Source organism: Panthera pardus, unplaced genomic scaffold, assembly GCF_024362965.1.
Source record: "Panthera pardus isolate Hobbes unplaced genomic scaffold, ASM2436296v1 HiC_scaffold_27, whole genome shotgun sequence".
Taxonomy (NCBI): domain Eukaryota; kingdom Metazoa; phylum Chordata; class Mammalia; order Carnivora; family Felidae; genus Panthera; species Panthera pardus.
In genome coordinates this window covers 106966964-106981216 of record NW_026526843.1, presented here as the reverse complement: position 1 = coordinate 106981216, position 14253 = coordinate 106966964, and the positions used below count along the sequence as shown (strand labels likewise).

The window sequence follows — 14253 nt, the reverse complement described above, 5'->3', positions numbered from 1 at the left end:
GATGTCAAGGAAAGGGCATATTAATCATGGATAAGGGCAGACAGGCTGACCTGAGTTTGAAGCATGATGTGGCCACTTGAAAACCACATGATCTTGGGCTAATTACATAAACATCCTAAGCCTCTTGTTCACCCTCTGTGAAATGGGAATACTGGTTTTTACTTAGAATACTAGTTGTGAGAATAGAAGAAAAACAATGGCGGCAGTTGTAGAAGTAATCCGGGTCCACAATGCGTAATTCTTAACCCCAGACCCAGAGAGCATTTTAACTGTCAGTTTGCAAGACTAGACCTGATCTCAGTTCTTAGGATGGCAAAAGTAGATCTTAATTCATGTCAGGCTGTTGTGGTTGTTCTTTATCCCATTTTGGAAAATATGCATGTATTTCTTGTGGAATTATTAATGTGCTTGATTCAGGAGTGCCACTCCAGACATTGCTGGGGGTAGTAAATTATCTGTGGTTATATGCACTGTATTAGTTTTGGAAAATCTGAAAATCTATGATCTCTGAAACCTATCTTACCTCAACAGTTTCAGATAAATAGGGAATGGTAATAGCAAAAAATTATATGTATGGTTGCCAGCTTTAGCTACATATGTACATTCAGGATGCTCAGTTAAATTTGCATTGCAGGTAGACAACAACTGCTATTTTTTTTGGTACATGCCCCCTGAAATACTTGGTACGTACCTAAAGTATAAATGCGGTCATTGATCTGAAATTCAAATATCACTAGGCATTTTGTATTTTATTTGGCAACTGTATTTATTTGGCAGTATGCCTGACACTGCTCTAAACACTTAATGTGTATTTACTCATTTAATTCTGATGAAGATCCTGTGGCAGTCATCCCTTTTTACAGATGAGGAAACTGAGAGGTTAAGTAACCTGCCCAAGGTTACATAGTCTTTTTTTTTTTTTTTAACGTTTATTTATTTTTTCAGAAGGAGGCAGGGAGCACATGTGGATGAGGGGTGGATAGAGAGGGAGAAAGAATCCCAAGCAGTCTCCACACTGATCACAGAGCACAATGTGGGTCTTGATCCCATAAACTGTGAGATTACAACCTGAGTGGAAAGGAAGAGTCAGATGCTTAACCAACTGAGCCACCCAGGCACCCCATGTTACATAGCTTGTGCATGATGTTGCTGGCATTTATTTATTTATTAAAAAAATTTTTTTTAATGTTTAGTTCCGAGACAGAGAGCATGAGTGGGGAAGGGGCAGAGAGAGAGAGGGAGACACAGAATCATAAGCAGGCTCCAGGCTCTGAGCTATCAGCACAGAGCCCTATTCGGGGCTCAAACTCACGGACCGTGAGATCATGACCTGAGCCAAAGTCGGTCGCTCAACCGACTGAGCCACCCAGGTGCCCCTGATGTTGCTGGCATTTAAACCCAGGTAGTCTGGCTCCAGATGATGCTGTACTGAAAAGGTCTGTTCCTGGCACAGAGGAAATGCTCATTATTAAGGATTTCATTATTACCGCCACCACCTTCTCTCTTAAGCCTTGATTAAACTTGAAAACTCAGGCTGGTATGTGGGGTGTGATGCTTCCACCTCTACATAAACACTAGTAAGAGACCACATAGTCATTTGCCTTATATGCAATAACTAAAGAGAACACATAGCCTGGCCTTTCACAGCTTTCTTTGATTATCATGTTTCTTTTATTAAAACAAGACATGGGGCGCCTGGGTGGCTCAGTCGGTTAAGCATCCGACTTCAGCTCAGGTCATGATCTCGCGGTCCGTGAGTTCGAGCCCTGCGTCGGGCTCTGGGCTGATGGCTCAGAGCCTGGAACCTGCTTCCGATTCTGTGTCTCCCTCTCTATCTGCCCCTCCCCCATTCATACTCTGTCTCTGTCTCAAAAATAAATAAACATTAAAAAAAAAATTAAAACAAAAAACAAGACTACTTGGGTTTTCTCCATGGAACTGAGCAGGGGAAAAGGAGTTGTGGTGTCTTGACAACTGTGGTCCCCCTGAAGTCTCAGTTGTCCTGCAGAAAGCACAGCCCTGTGCCCAGCTGTGAATTCTGAATGATGGATTAGGAGGTTGAAACTAGAGTTTTCCTACTCAGTGGGCTGACTTCCAAATTCTGTGTGACTGATGTATTCCCCCACCTTACGTCAGGGCTGAGGTCAGAGTGGATCCTGCAGTTTTGGTAGGCACCTGCACGAATACTGAGAAGATGGGAGAGAATACATTTGAGGCTAGGGGCAGAGGGAGGTTTGGGAAGGTGGCCAGAAAGCAGTGTGCTTATGTGAATAAAAATGTTTGTGAAGGTTCTTGTGTGTGATTGTAAATATTGTGTGGCACTGAAACTTGTATAATTGATGTCACTGGGGTGTCATGTAGCAGATTTATTCTGTGGCTATACAGCCAGAATCATCATGAATACAAACTGAAATAAAGATCTTGTATGTTCTAGCTTATTTGCATATTTATTAATGATAAAGTAGTAGCAGTAAGTAAAAATGTAATTGGAGACCACTGAATTAATTCTGGAAGATGAAAATATTAAACCAGTTTTAAATTTATCAAACTTCTAAACCAGTTTTTTTCTTTGTCTTTTTTGGGGGGGAAGGGGTGAAGTGCTGGGGATTTTGAAGTCCTACAGAAACTAGGATATTAGTACATCATTCACTTTATCGAGGACAAAAAGCTGTTGAAAATTTTCATGGCAAGTCTAGGCCAGAGAAATATCTAGCCTTAGGGTTTTTTTTGTTTAATTTTTTAAATTATTTTTAAATTGACATCCAAGTTAGCATATAGGGAAGTGATGATTTCAGGAGTAGATTCCTTAATGCCCTTTACCCATTTAGCCCATTCCCCCTGCCATACCCCTCCAGTAACCCTCTGTTTGTTCTCCATGTTTAAGAGTCTCTTATGTTTTGTCCCCCTCCCTGTTTTTATATTAGTTTTCCTTCCCTTCCCTTATGTTCATCTGTTTTGTATCTTTAAGCCCTCATGAGTGAAGTCATGATATTTGTCTTTCTGTGACTAATTTCGCTTAGCATAATACCCTTTAGTTCCATCCACGTAGTTGCAAATGGCAAGATTTCATTCTTTTTGATTTCCAAGTAACACTCCATAGTATATATATACCACATCTTCTTTATCCATTCATCTATTGATGGACATTTGGGCTCTTTCCATACTTTGGCTATTGTTGATAGTGCTGCTATAAACACTGGGGTACAAGTGCCCCTATGTATCAGTACTCCTGTATCCCTTGGGTAAATTCCTAGCAGTGGTATTGCTGGGTGGTAGGGTAGTTCCATTTTTAATTTTTTGAGGAACCTCCACACTGTTTTCCAGAGTGGCTGCACCAGTTTGCATTCCCACCAACAATGCAAAAGAGATCCTCTTTCTCCGCATCCTCGCCACCATCTGTTGTTGCCTGAGTTGTTCATGTTAGCCAGTCTGACAGGTGGGAGGTGGTATTCTCATTGTGGTTTTGGTTTGTATTTCCCTGCTGATGAGTGATGTTGAGCTTTTTTCATGTGTCTGTTAGTCATCTGGATGTCTTCTTTGGAGAAGTGTCTATTCATGTCTTTTGCCCATTTCTTCACTGGAGTTTTTGTTTTTTGGGTGTGGAGTTTGCTAAGTTCTTTATAGATTTTGGATACTAACCCTTTATCTGATATGCCATTTGCAAATATCTTCTCCCATTCTGTCGGTGGCCTTTTAGTTTCGCTGATTGTTTCCTTGGCTGTGCAGAAGCTTTTTATCTTGATGAGGTCCCAGTAGTTCATTTTTGTTTTTGTTTCTCTTACCTCTGGAGATGTGTTGAGAAATTGCTGCTCTAGCCTTAGGTTTAAACCTGGAGGACACATGTAGCAAACTGATAATTGGCACATATAAATTTATGCAGATATTTGGGCAATTCCTTCTTATTTAGCTGAAAACTCATTGGGTTTTATTAGTTCATATAAATATATTCTGCCATTAATTAAAGTATGAAAATTACCCAGAATGTCATCTTTCCAATGTCATTGAAATATTGGCCACTTTTTTGTTTTAAATCAGTGCATATCTTTGTGTTAGAGTGGTAGCCAGCAGCTGTGTGACAGAAGAGAGTTGGAGTTCTGTATTAGGAGTTTTGGAACCTTCTCATATTTTAACGAAAGATTTTTTTAAAGCTCATTTTTTTAAAGCTCATGGATACATATTTAAGTATGCACATACTTCCTATCTATTGACTATGTTTCACGTGTAATTGTGTGTGGGCTTATGAAAGAGGAAGAAATGGTAAATCAATCTATTGTGTCTTTCTGTTAACACAAGTACTCAGTTCTGTCCTGTTTGCTGGGCAAGAAGGGCCCTGCCCTCATTTACACTGCTCCACTTTGCCTTCCTCTGGCCGTGCCTCTCCCTGAATCCAGGGCCAAGTCAGCAGTCATATCCTTTTATAACCCAGAATTCCCTGCTAAATGGCCCTGAGCCTCCCTGCAGGGCCCATGGGGATCTCTTCCAGGAATTCATTCCTCTGAGAGCTACATTGTATATCCAGGGGCTCAAGAATGCATACCTGGCTTTCCAAGTCTTTATGAAGGTATATTGTAAATACATCTTTTAGAGATTTAGATATGACCTGTGGGCCTCTGTTTCACTTAGCCTTCACTGTGGAACAAACTACCCCCAAACCTTAGCGTCCTGAAACATGAGTGATTTACTATTTCTTATGCTTCCGTGGGTTCATTGGGAGTTTCTCTGTTGCTGTTGCCTACGCTCATTCATACAGCTGTATTCAGCTGGAGGGTCATCTGGCCTGGAAGGTTCCTGATGGCTTCAGTCTGCTGATTTGGTTAGTTTCTGTGTGGCCTCACCTCCTTTACGAGGCTTTGTCATAGGGCTCCATTCAAAGGGAATTAACATGGAAGGTACAAGGCCCTTTTAAGGCCTAGCTTTGAAACTCAAAAACAGTCACTCTGCTATATTCTGGTGGTCACAGTAAGTCACAAGGCCAACCTAGATTTCTGACAGGAGAAGTAGATCCTATCACTTGATGGAATGAGTCACAAAATCACGCTGCAAAAAGAGGAGAGGGATGGAAGGAAATGTTGCACACATCTTTGCAGACAGTATACCAAAGGCTCCGTTTGTATTCGTGTCCCATGGCCCACAGATGTTAGGGGCAGTGCTGCAAAAACCATAAATACCACCAAGCTTTTGCCTACTCAATCTGATTATGGTAATTTCATATCGTGAAGTTGATTTGGGGAGTCATTTGAGAGGAAAAGTAAAAGCCAAGGCTTGGAAACTGGTTCATGTGAAATTGTTGTTTAATTTGGAAGAGAATAGTACATAGTGTTCAGTGCTTGTCATTAATCCTATGATTTTCTTTTTAAATAGCTGCTGCTATCTTGAGTAAGGTAAATCTCTCTGTGGACCCTTGTGATAATTTCTTCCGGTTCGCTTGTGATGGCTGGATACAGAATAATCCAATTCCTGAAGATATGCCAAGCTATGGGGTTTACCCTTGGCTGAGACATAACGTTGACCTCAAGTTGAAGGGTAAGTTTCTACTGGGGTTTGGTGATTTCTTTTTAGAGAGCAGTACTTGACAAGAAAAACACAGTTTTGGATTTGAAGCATGCCTGCTTACTTTTTAACTAAATTCATTTCCAAGGCTTTTAAAAACAAAATATTGAAAGGAAAATAGTAGGATTTCATTCTCCCACACCTCATACACAAGCCTTCGCACAGGCTTCATTACGTTTGCATTTGGTAATAGTAAGTTCTGCTGAAGGGTAAATAGCATTTCATGGAGACTGGGAGCAAAGGAATGGTTAATGAAAGTTATTTTATATCAATATACTTATTTGTCTCTTGTGTTCAGAGCAAATTTCATCACTTGCTCATTTGCGTCCTGGATTTTCATGGCTACAAGATGTACTTAACACCTCATCGTCTTTTGAGAACTCTGGATGACCTTGTGTTGGCCATATTGTTCCTATTAACTTCTGAGTTGGCTCTGGGGGGACTTTATTTTCTCCCATGGCCTCTGTAGCAACAACAGGTTCGCACACACATACTCACATATGTGTGCATACACATAGCTATGTGTGCATGCATACACACACTTCAAAGATTGGAAAAGTCTTTTACTAGAGGTACTTCTCTTCATATTAGATCTATTTTTTTATTCTGAGCTATTGGAGAAAGGCAGTTTGGGATGGAAGTAGGGAGATTTCAAGGCTAGATAAGGTAATTGTTTTGAGAAGACGAAGATAGGTATGTTTTTTTCCTTTTCTTGATAACTGTGAGTTATGCCAGGTAAGACCTAGAATTTCTGAGACGTTATAAGAATCATCATTTTTCTTTCTACTTGATCTCCATTTCCCCAATATTTTAAGTACATGAAAATGAAATCTATCAATTTATATATACATTTTAACACGTCACTATTGGTACAATAATTAGATACCTGTTGTCAGTAGTAAGGAAAAATGTGCTTAAGTTTCACAACTAAGTATAAATCATATACACTTAAATTTTTTAGGCGGGCTTTATCTTTTCATAAGCTAGAATAAAAGAGAATTTTCAAGAATGTCACTTATCCCCTAACCCAACAGGTGAGGTTCCTGTAGTATAGAATGATAAATAACACCTTGAGAAATGAATTTACTTACTTTCCTGTATAATATTAACTTACGTTGGTCCTTCACCTACCATTCTTGCCTATTTCCTGTTTCCTTTCTTTGGCTTTTCCTCCTAGACAGATGTGTGCACAGGTGTGTGCATAGACACACATACAATCATGCACGCAGAAATGACAGTGAAAGATAAGAAAAAGATAAGATTTGCTGTAGATGATCCTTATATGTTAATTAGAGCCAGAAGATTTCTATCTTCAGGGCATGAAGCAGTTACAATAATTTAAAGCACTTCCTGGGGATGTCTTAATGTAAAAATCAAATTCAGTACTGATATGCTTTTTTAGGAGGATACTGTATATGAGATCCTTGAGCATTCATAGAAATAAGACTAAATTGTTGAGAGTGGCACAAAGGTTTTTTGTTTGCTTGCTTCTTTTAAAAATGAAGAATTTGACTTCTAAGCTCTTCTGGGAAAAGAAAAAGGAACAAAAATTAAAAGCAAAAAGTAAGAAAGTTGCTCATAAATCCACCCCTAGAAATGATGACTAATGAAGTAATTGGGTATACATCTTTCCAGATTTTTTCTTTTCCACTTGTGGGTATATATGCAAAACCTCATGTACACACCCATCTATTTAAACACTTAGCTAATGGATCCTGAGAAACTTAACAGAAGACCATGGGGGAGGGGAAGGAAAAAAAAAAAAAAGGTTAGAGAGGAAGGAAGCCAAAACATAAGAGACTCTTAAAAACTGAGAACAAACTGAGGGTTGATGGGGGGTAGGAGGGAGGGGAGGGTGGGTGATGGGTATTGAGGAGGGCACCTGTTGGGAGGAGCACTGGGTGTTGTATGGAAACCAATTTGACAATAAATTTCATATTTAAAAAAAAACCTAGCTAATAAAAGAAATAAGTCAGAGAAAGACAGATGTCATATGTTTTCACTCATATATGGAACTTGAGAAACTTAACAAAAGACCATCAGGGAAAGGGGAAGAATGGTTTCAAACAGAGAGGGAGGGAGGTAAACTGTAAGAGACTCTTACATATGGAGAACAAACTGAGGGTTGATGGGAGGGGGGGTGGTGGCGGGGAAGAGGGGAAAATGGGTTTTGGGCATTGAGGAGGCACTTACTGCATGAGCACTGGGTATTGTATGTAAATGATGAATCTCGGGAATCTACCCCTGAAACCAAGAGCACGTTGTATACACTATATGTTAGCCAAGTTGACAATAAGTTATATTTAAAAAAAATTAAAAAATTAAATAAAAACTTAGCTAATATTATGAATACTACTGTGTCACGTGCTTTAACACTATAGTAAACATACATAACACTATAGTAACAATTCCATTTCGAATACACATGGATATTTGTGTTGAAAGAGTATTCACAATTTAATTTTTGCATACAGCCAAGTTGTCCTTAGAAAGTTATTTCTAGGTCTTTATATATTTTCTTCCTGCTTTAGATGGTAACTCCTTTCCATCAACTGTTTTATGTTTGTTTTTTGAGGTATGAAGTAGAGGTCAGCAAACTATGGCCTGTGGGCCAAATCCAGTCCACTGCCTATTTTTATAAATAAAATTTCACTGGGAGACAGTACCTCCATTCACTTATGTGTTGTCAAAGGCTGTTTTTGCACTACAGTGGCAGAATTGAATAGTTGCTACAGAGACCGTATGACCATGTGACCTGCAGCCCTAAAATATTTACTCTCTGACCCTTATGGAAAAAGTTTGCCAACTCCTGATGCCTGTTGTAAAGCTTTGATATATCCATATGGGACCTCATTAGAATGGGCTTATTAATTAATAGCTTTTTGGTGGCTTCTTTGGAATTTTTTAGGTAGGTAATCATAAACTTAAGAAATAATTATACTTTCTGTCTCTCCCATTCCTTTTACTGTATTGGCTAGAGCCTCCAGAACAGAGTTGAATAATAGCAGTGATAATGGGTATAGTTTCCTTATTCCTCGTTTGGTGGGTAATGCCCTCAATATTCCCCCCTTCAACCCCTAATTATATTTTTCTTTGTTTTGAATAGGTATTCTTTATCGTGTTCTGTTACTCTTAGTTTGCAAGAAGGCATTGTTCAAGAAAAAGGTGTCTTCACTATTTATGGAGAGAATCAGATGGAGTATGTCTTTAACCTCTCTAGATTTTCTTACACTGAATTAACCTTAGAATCTTGAAATAAACATTACCTATGAATGGTTTATTATTTTTCTTTTAAGACATTGCTGAAGTTGAATAGGCTGCTATTTCGTTTCATACACTCGTGTCTATATTTATGATGCAGATTGGTCTGCGACTTTTGTGTGCTAGGTTTGTCACATTCTCTTATCAAAATCGTGCTGGCCTTTTGAAACGACATGGGAGGCTTCCCATATATTTCTCTGCTCTGTTAAAGACCCAACCAGATAAATCCCAACTTATTCTGTGACAAGCACGGTAAAGGATGAACTCAAAAATTGATCATTGGGGCTCTTGCTTTAAGTGCCAAGAAGGAGTGCAAATAGTCAATTAGGGTCTCTTTAAAAATTAGTATCATCTTGTACCAGATGTATGTGTTTGATATATAAAATATGTCTTCTTTACACTTTTTAATTTTGAAGTAATTCAAACTAAGATAAAAGTTGAAAGCATGGCATAAGAACTTCCATATACCCTTTATGCAGATTCCTTGGTAGTTACCATTTTGCTACATTTGCATTATTATTATTCTTTCATTCTGTCAATATGTATATTATCTCTTTGTCTCTAACTGTACACCTATACATAATAGTGAGACTATATACCTATAAAAGTAGAAACAGATTTATAGATATTTTTGTGATTTTGCAAGTATGTTGCAGATGATTACATATTATTAAAGTGTTTAAATGGAACTTTTCAAATGTCAGATGTGCTGACAAGTCTTGCTTTTTTAAACCTCTGACCTTTAAATTCTATCCGTGTCCCTTTGTATACTGTATGTATCTATGTATCTCACAGTCTTTCTACCCATCCATCCAACTGTCCAGGTAATACAAGCTCATCGTATACCAACTATAAGTGAATAACAAGAAACAAATAACATAGGATTTCACTTACATGTGGAGTCTGAAGACCAAGTGAATAAATCCCCCAAACAGATTCCTATATACTGAGGATAAATGGGTGGTTGCCAGAGGGGAGGGGCATGAGGAGAAAGGCAGAATAGATGAAAGGTACAAACTTCCAGTTGTAAAATAAGTTGCAGAATTGAAAAACACAGCATAGGGAATACAGTCAATAATATTGTAATAACGTTGTATGGTGACTACACTTATCATGGTGAGCACCCAATAATGTACAGAATTGTTGAATCACTGTCATACACCTGAAACTAAGGTAACATTGTATACCAATTATATTTGAATAATAAAAACAACAAAATAAAAATTAGTCGAAAAGAAGAACCTATGTAAAATCCCACCACCGATAACTTTTTAAATGCAAATATACATACAAAGTTATATGTATATGTGAAAAGAGATCGTAGATTCTGTTTTTATAATTTCCTTTTATTGGACACGTTAACATCTTTTCATGTCCATAAAAAGAGATCTTTACTATCCTTTGCCATGACTGCTTTATATGGATATACTGTAATTGATTCAGTCAATTCCTGTGTTTCCGTTTGGATTATTTCCAGATTTTTGTCCTCACTGTAAGCCCCTCAGCATGAGCATTGAAGCTGCAGGGCTGGATTTGAATCTTAGTTACTTTTCATTTCTCCTCCGTGTCACCTGTGGCCGATTACTTAATTCTCCTAGCTCAGTTTTCTTACCTTTCAAATGGAGATGAGAGAATCTTTTTCATAGGGTTTGTGAGGACTAGAGGAGGTGACCCGTATAAATTACACTTCATCCCAGTCAAGTTCCTGGCATATAGCAGGTCCTCAGTAAATGTTTGTACTCTCTGCTTCCATTTTTGCCTCACAGCTAGTTCTAAGGCTCATGAAGTAATGTCTTCCAAATGCTTTACGCTTTATTCTGGTCTTATCATTTGTAAATATCATGTGCTTTCAAAAATATTGAATACTGTCTAGATATTTTCCTCACCCTTGATAAAAAGAGAGAACATCCAAAAATAAAACCCAATACCACCAATCAAAAGAATACCATTTTCTTATGGCTGATAGAGAACACACAGATACGGCTGTCCAATTTGTGAAATAAAATGGATTTGACAGACCTGGCTGATGAAAAATTGCCCTCTATTGAAGTCACCAACCTGGCTCCGTGAATTTTTTCTTTAAATGGCATATAAGACTCAGATTTCTACTTGGAAGATAAAATTATTTCGTATTCTCTCCAAGAAGCAGGGTTGTTTTTTTTTTTTTTTTAAAGGCTGAATATAGTCATGTGTTTGGATGTCTCAAAATTTCCTTCCTACAAAACTTCCCAAATTTGTCTTCATGTGACCATGAAGATGACACAGCAATGTGTTGCTTATGAACGAGCAGATGAAAATTTTGCAAATGAGCGCTTATGAAACATGAGGCAATAAGTGAGATAGAACACTTGTGTCAAACAGAAGACAGATGACTCAAGGTAGAGCCAGCTCATCTCTATTATGGAATAGCAATCTTTGCCACTATTTTGTAAAGAAATGCAGTATATTATTATGTTCGAGCAAGACAGCATCAGCAGAACTATAAGATGAAGTAGGGTCTATGCATTAATGAGCAGAGAAAGATGATTGTGATTCATAGATGGGTTATTTATTTGTAAATATCTGCTGCCTGAGATTCAAGTGGTTCTCATAATTAAATACCCCCCCAATCATGTTTTTGCTGTAATGATCCTAGCCAAATCATCTTCTAAAGATAATAGAAAGCTGAAAACTTGAGCACCTGTAAAGTCATTTGATAGTTAAGAAGTTCAGACGATTGAAGACAATGAATTTTGCCATTTTCCTCCCACCATGAACATAATATGATGTATCAAACTGAGCTTTGACATTAAGTTCTTTGAAACACATGATGTCAGACTAGAAAAAAAACATGGGGATACGGTGGGGAAGTGCTAAGAAGCAACCAGCCCTTTTGCTGGGCTGCTTATTCCCAGTGAAACTCAGCCCCAGTAAATCTCAGTGAACCTGCTCTATAGATGGGATTTAGGGTGGGGGGTGCCCACTCAGAGAAGATTCCTATTTTTGTGACCATGGTGGCTCTTTTTTATGTAGCCACACAGGAATTAGCAAATTGCCAGATTATACCTATGTCATCATAAGTCCTGCATACACAGAGGGGTGGTGTATGAAGATTTGGGCCTGTACAGAAGACATTCAGAATGTGAAATGAAATGACTTTACTTGAAAAGTAAAGCATTTTTCCTAATCTCAGTACACCATTTGAACTTGGGTGTGTATAGTGTGGGGAAGGAGAAAGAAGTTGTCAAATTTAAAAAGTTCAGCAATTTCCTGCTAGTAAACATTCACTTTGAATATACAAATGCATTTCTTCCTGAAGCCTCTCTGAAAAATGTGTATGTAACTCTAGAATATATTTTCCTAAATAGCTGAAGGAAGTGCAGAGGCCATGAGAATGGCCATCAAGTGTAAAAGCTTGTGTTCCAGTAGTTCTGACAGCATTTTAGGCTTTCTTCTTGTGCGTCCTTTTCTACCCCCAGTGCATGTCCTTGTCTTTTTGACTCTTTTCTGCTCCAAGCACTCATTTGTAAGATCTCATCTTTTCCCTTTTGGCCTTCAGGTAGCTCTTCTGTCATAGTGATTAATATTACAAATAAGTTGGGTTCATTACATTCATCCTGAGTTTTATGCTCTTTAATTTGAGGGAAATACACTCGTTTCAAATGTATTGAAATGCACAACATTTTGACTGTATTAATGAATCTGTGAACGTAAGACTATTGTTTAGGCATTTACTTTTTTTGGGCACCACTTGCCTTCAGTCACAAGTAGTAGAACCCCCAACTCCAACTGGCTTAAAAAAAGAGAAATTTTCTGGTTCATGTAACCAAAATGTCTGGTGATAATGTGGATTTCAGGTAAGGGTTGATCCAGCAGCTGAACCATGACATTAAGGGTCATGTTTCTTTATTTCTCTCTACTTTTATTTTCACTGTCTCGTGATTCTTTCTTTATTTTTTTAATTTAATTTTTTTTTAATTTTAGAAAGTTTGAGCAGGGGAGAGGGGCAGAGTGAGAAAGAGATAATCGTAAGTAGGCTCCAGGCTCAGCATGGAGCCCAATGCAGTTCTTGATCCCATGACCCTGAGATCATGACCTGAGCCAAAATCAAGACTCAAATGCTCAGTCAACTGAGCCATCTAGGCACCCCTGTCTCATGATTGTAAGTCTGTTTGGTCATAAGATCCTTGCCAGTAGCAATGAGAATTTATACTTCCTCATTCCTATCCAACAAGAGCCATTGTGTTAGACATAGGAGGATACAGAAGTGCAGAGATTAATAAGGTCCCCAAGACTACCCTTATGGAAGTTAAAAATCTACACATCACAAAATATTTCAACAGGTACTATAATCAAGAGTCTAGAGCTGCACTGTTCAATACGGTAGCCACTAGCCACATGTGGCTTTTGAGTACTTGAAGTATGGCTAACTGGAATTGAGATGTGGTGTAAATATAAAATACACACCAAATTTCAAAGACTTCATTTAAGAAACATGTAAAATATCTCACCAAGAAATTGATGATTTATTTCCTCAATTACATATTGAAATGATAGTATTTTAAGATCTATTTGGTTAAAACATATTGTTAAATAACCTCACTTGTTTCATTTTTCTTATTTTTAAATGTACAAGGAAATTAACAGTGATATATATGGCTCAGATAATGTTTCTTTATTTTTTGATTTCAGAGAGCATGTGCAAGCGAGAGAGAGGGAGAGAGAGAGAGAGAGGGAAAGAGACAGAGAGATAGAGAGAATATCCCAAGCAGGCTCCATGCTCAGCCCGGAGCTTGACACAGGGATTGATCCCACAACCATGGAATCATGACCTGAGCCAAAATCAGGAGTCAGACACTCAACCCACTGAGCCAGTCAGGCACCTGGCTCAGATAATGTTTCTATCAGTCCTGTTCTAGAACCCTGAATAGGCTATTAGAAAGGTGAGCTATCTGGGAATAAATTCCAGTTTCTGTCAGTGGTAGAGTTAAGCAGTAGAGAAAGGTCACAGAACACCTTTGCTAAAAATAGTTCTCTCATCTCCAGTCCCTTTCTATGCTGTTACCCTATTAGTGTTCTTTGTGGTACTAAGAACCATTTGAATTACCTTGTTTGTGTACTTGTTTGCTTGTTTTTCTTAACTAGGGTGCCATTTTGGGCTTCACTGTGACCCAGCACAGTGCCTGGCATGTAGTTGGTCTTCACTAATACTTGTTAAAGAGTGGAGAGAAAGACTGTGCCCTCTGTGAGTGGCTGGCTGACTCAGTGGAGAGGGGTGGCTTTCTTTTGTTTCTTCCCCTCCATCTGTGCCTGAGGCCCGGCATGTTGTTCCACAAGATCTGGCATGAGATCCAAACAGAACTTGCCCCTGGTGGAGGGGAAGGGTAATTGTCAGTTGCTCTTCATTCGTGTTCGAGGCCTCAGGAAGGTAGGACAGAGGAATGGACCCTGAGACAGGCTAGA

The 14253-nt window shown here is 38.5% G+C and overlaps 1 protein-coding gene across 2 annotated transcripts in view; it reads left to right on the top strand.

Moving 5' to 3' along the window:
• The window catches only part of PHEX (phosphate regulating endopeptidase X-linked), a 229879-nt gene that overhangs the window by 9795 nt on the left and 205831 nt on the right, over positions 1-14253 (top strand). For both annotated transcript variants that reach the window (XM_019433558.2, XM_019433557.2), the window contains exon 3: positions 5362-5523. In XM_019433558.2, coding sequence (XP_019289103.1) covers positions 5362-5523 — 162 coding nt within the window. The remainder of the gene's footprint in view (positions 1-5361; positions 5524-14253) is intronic.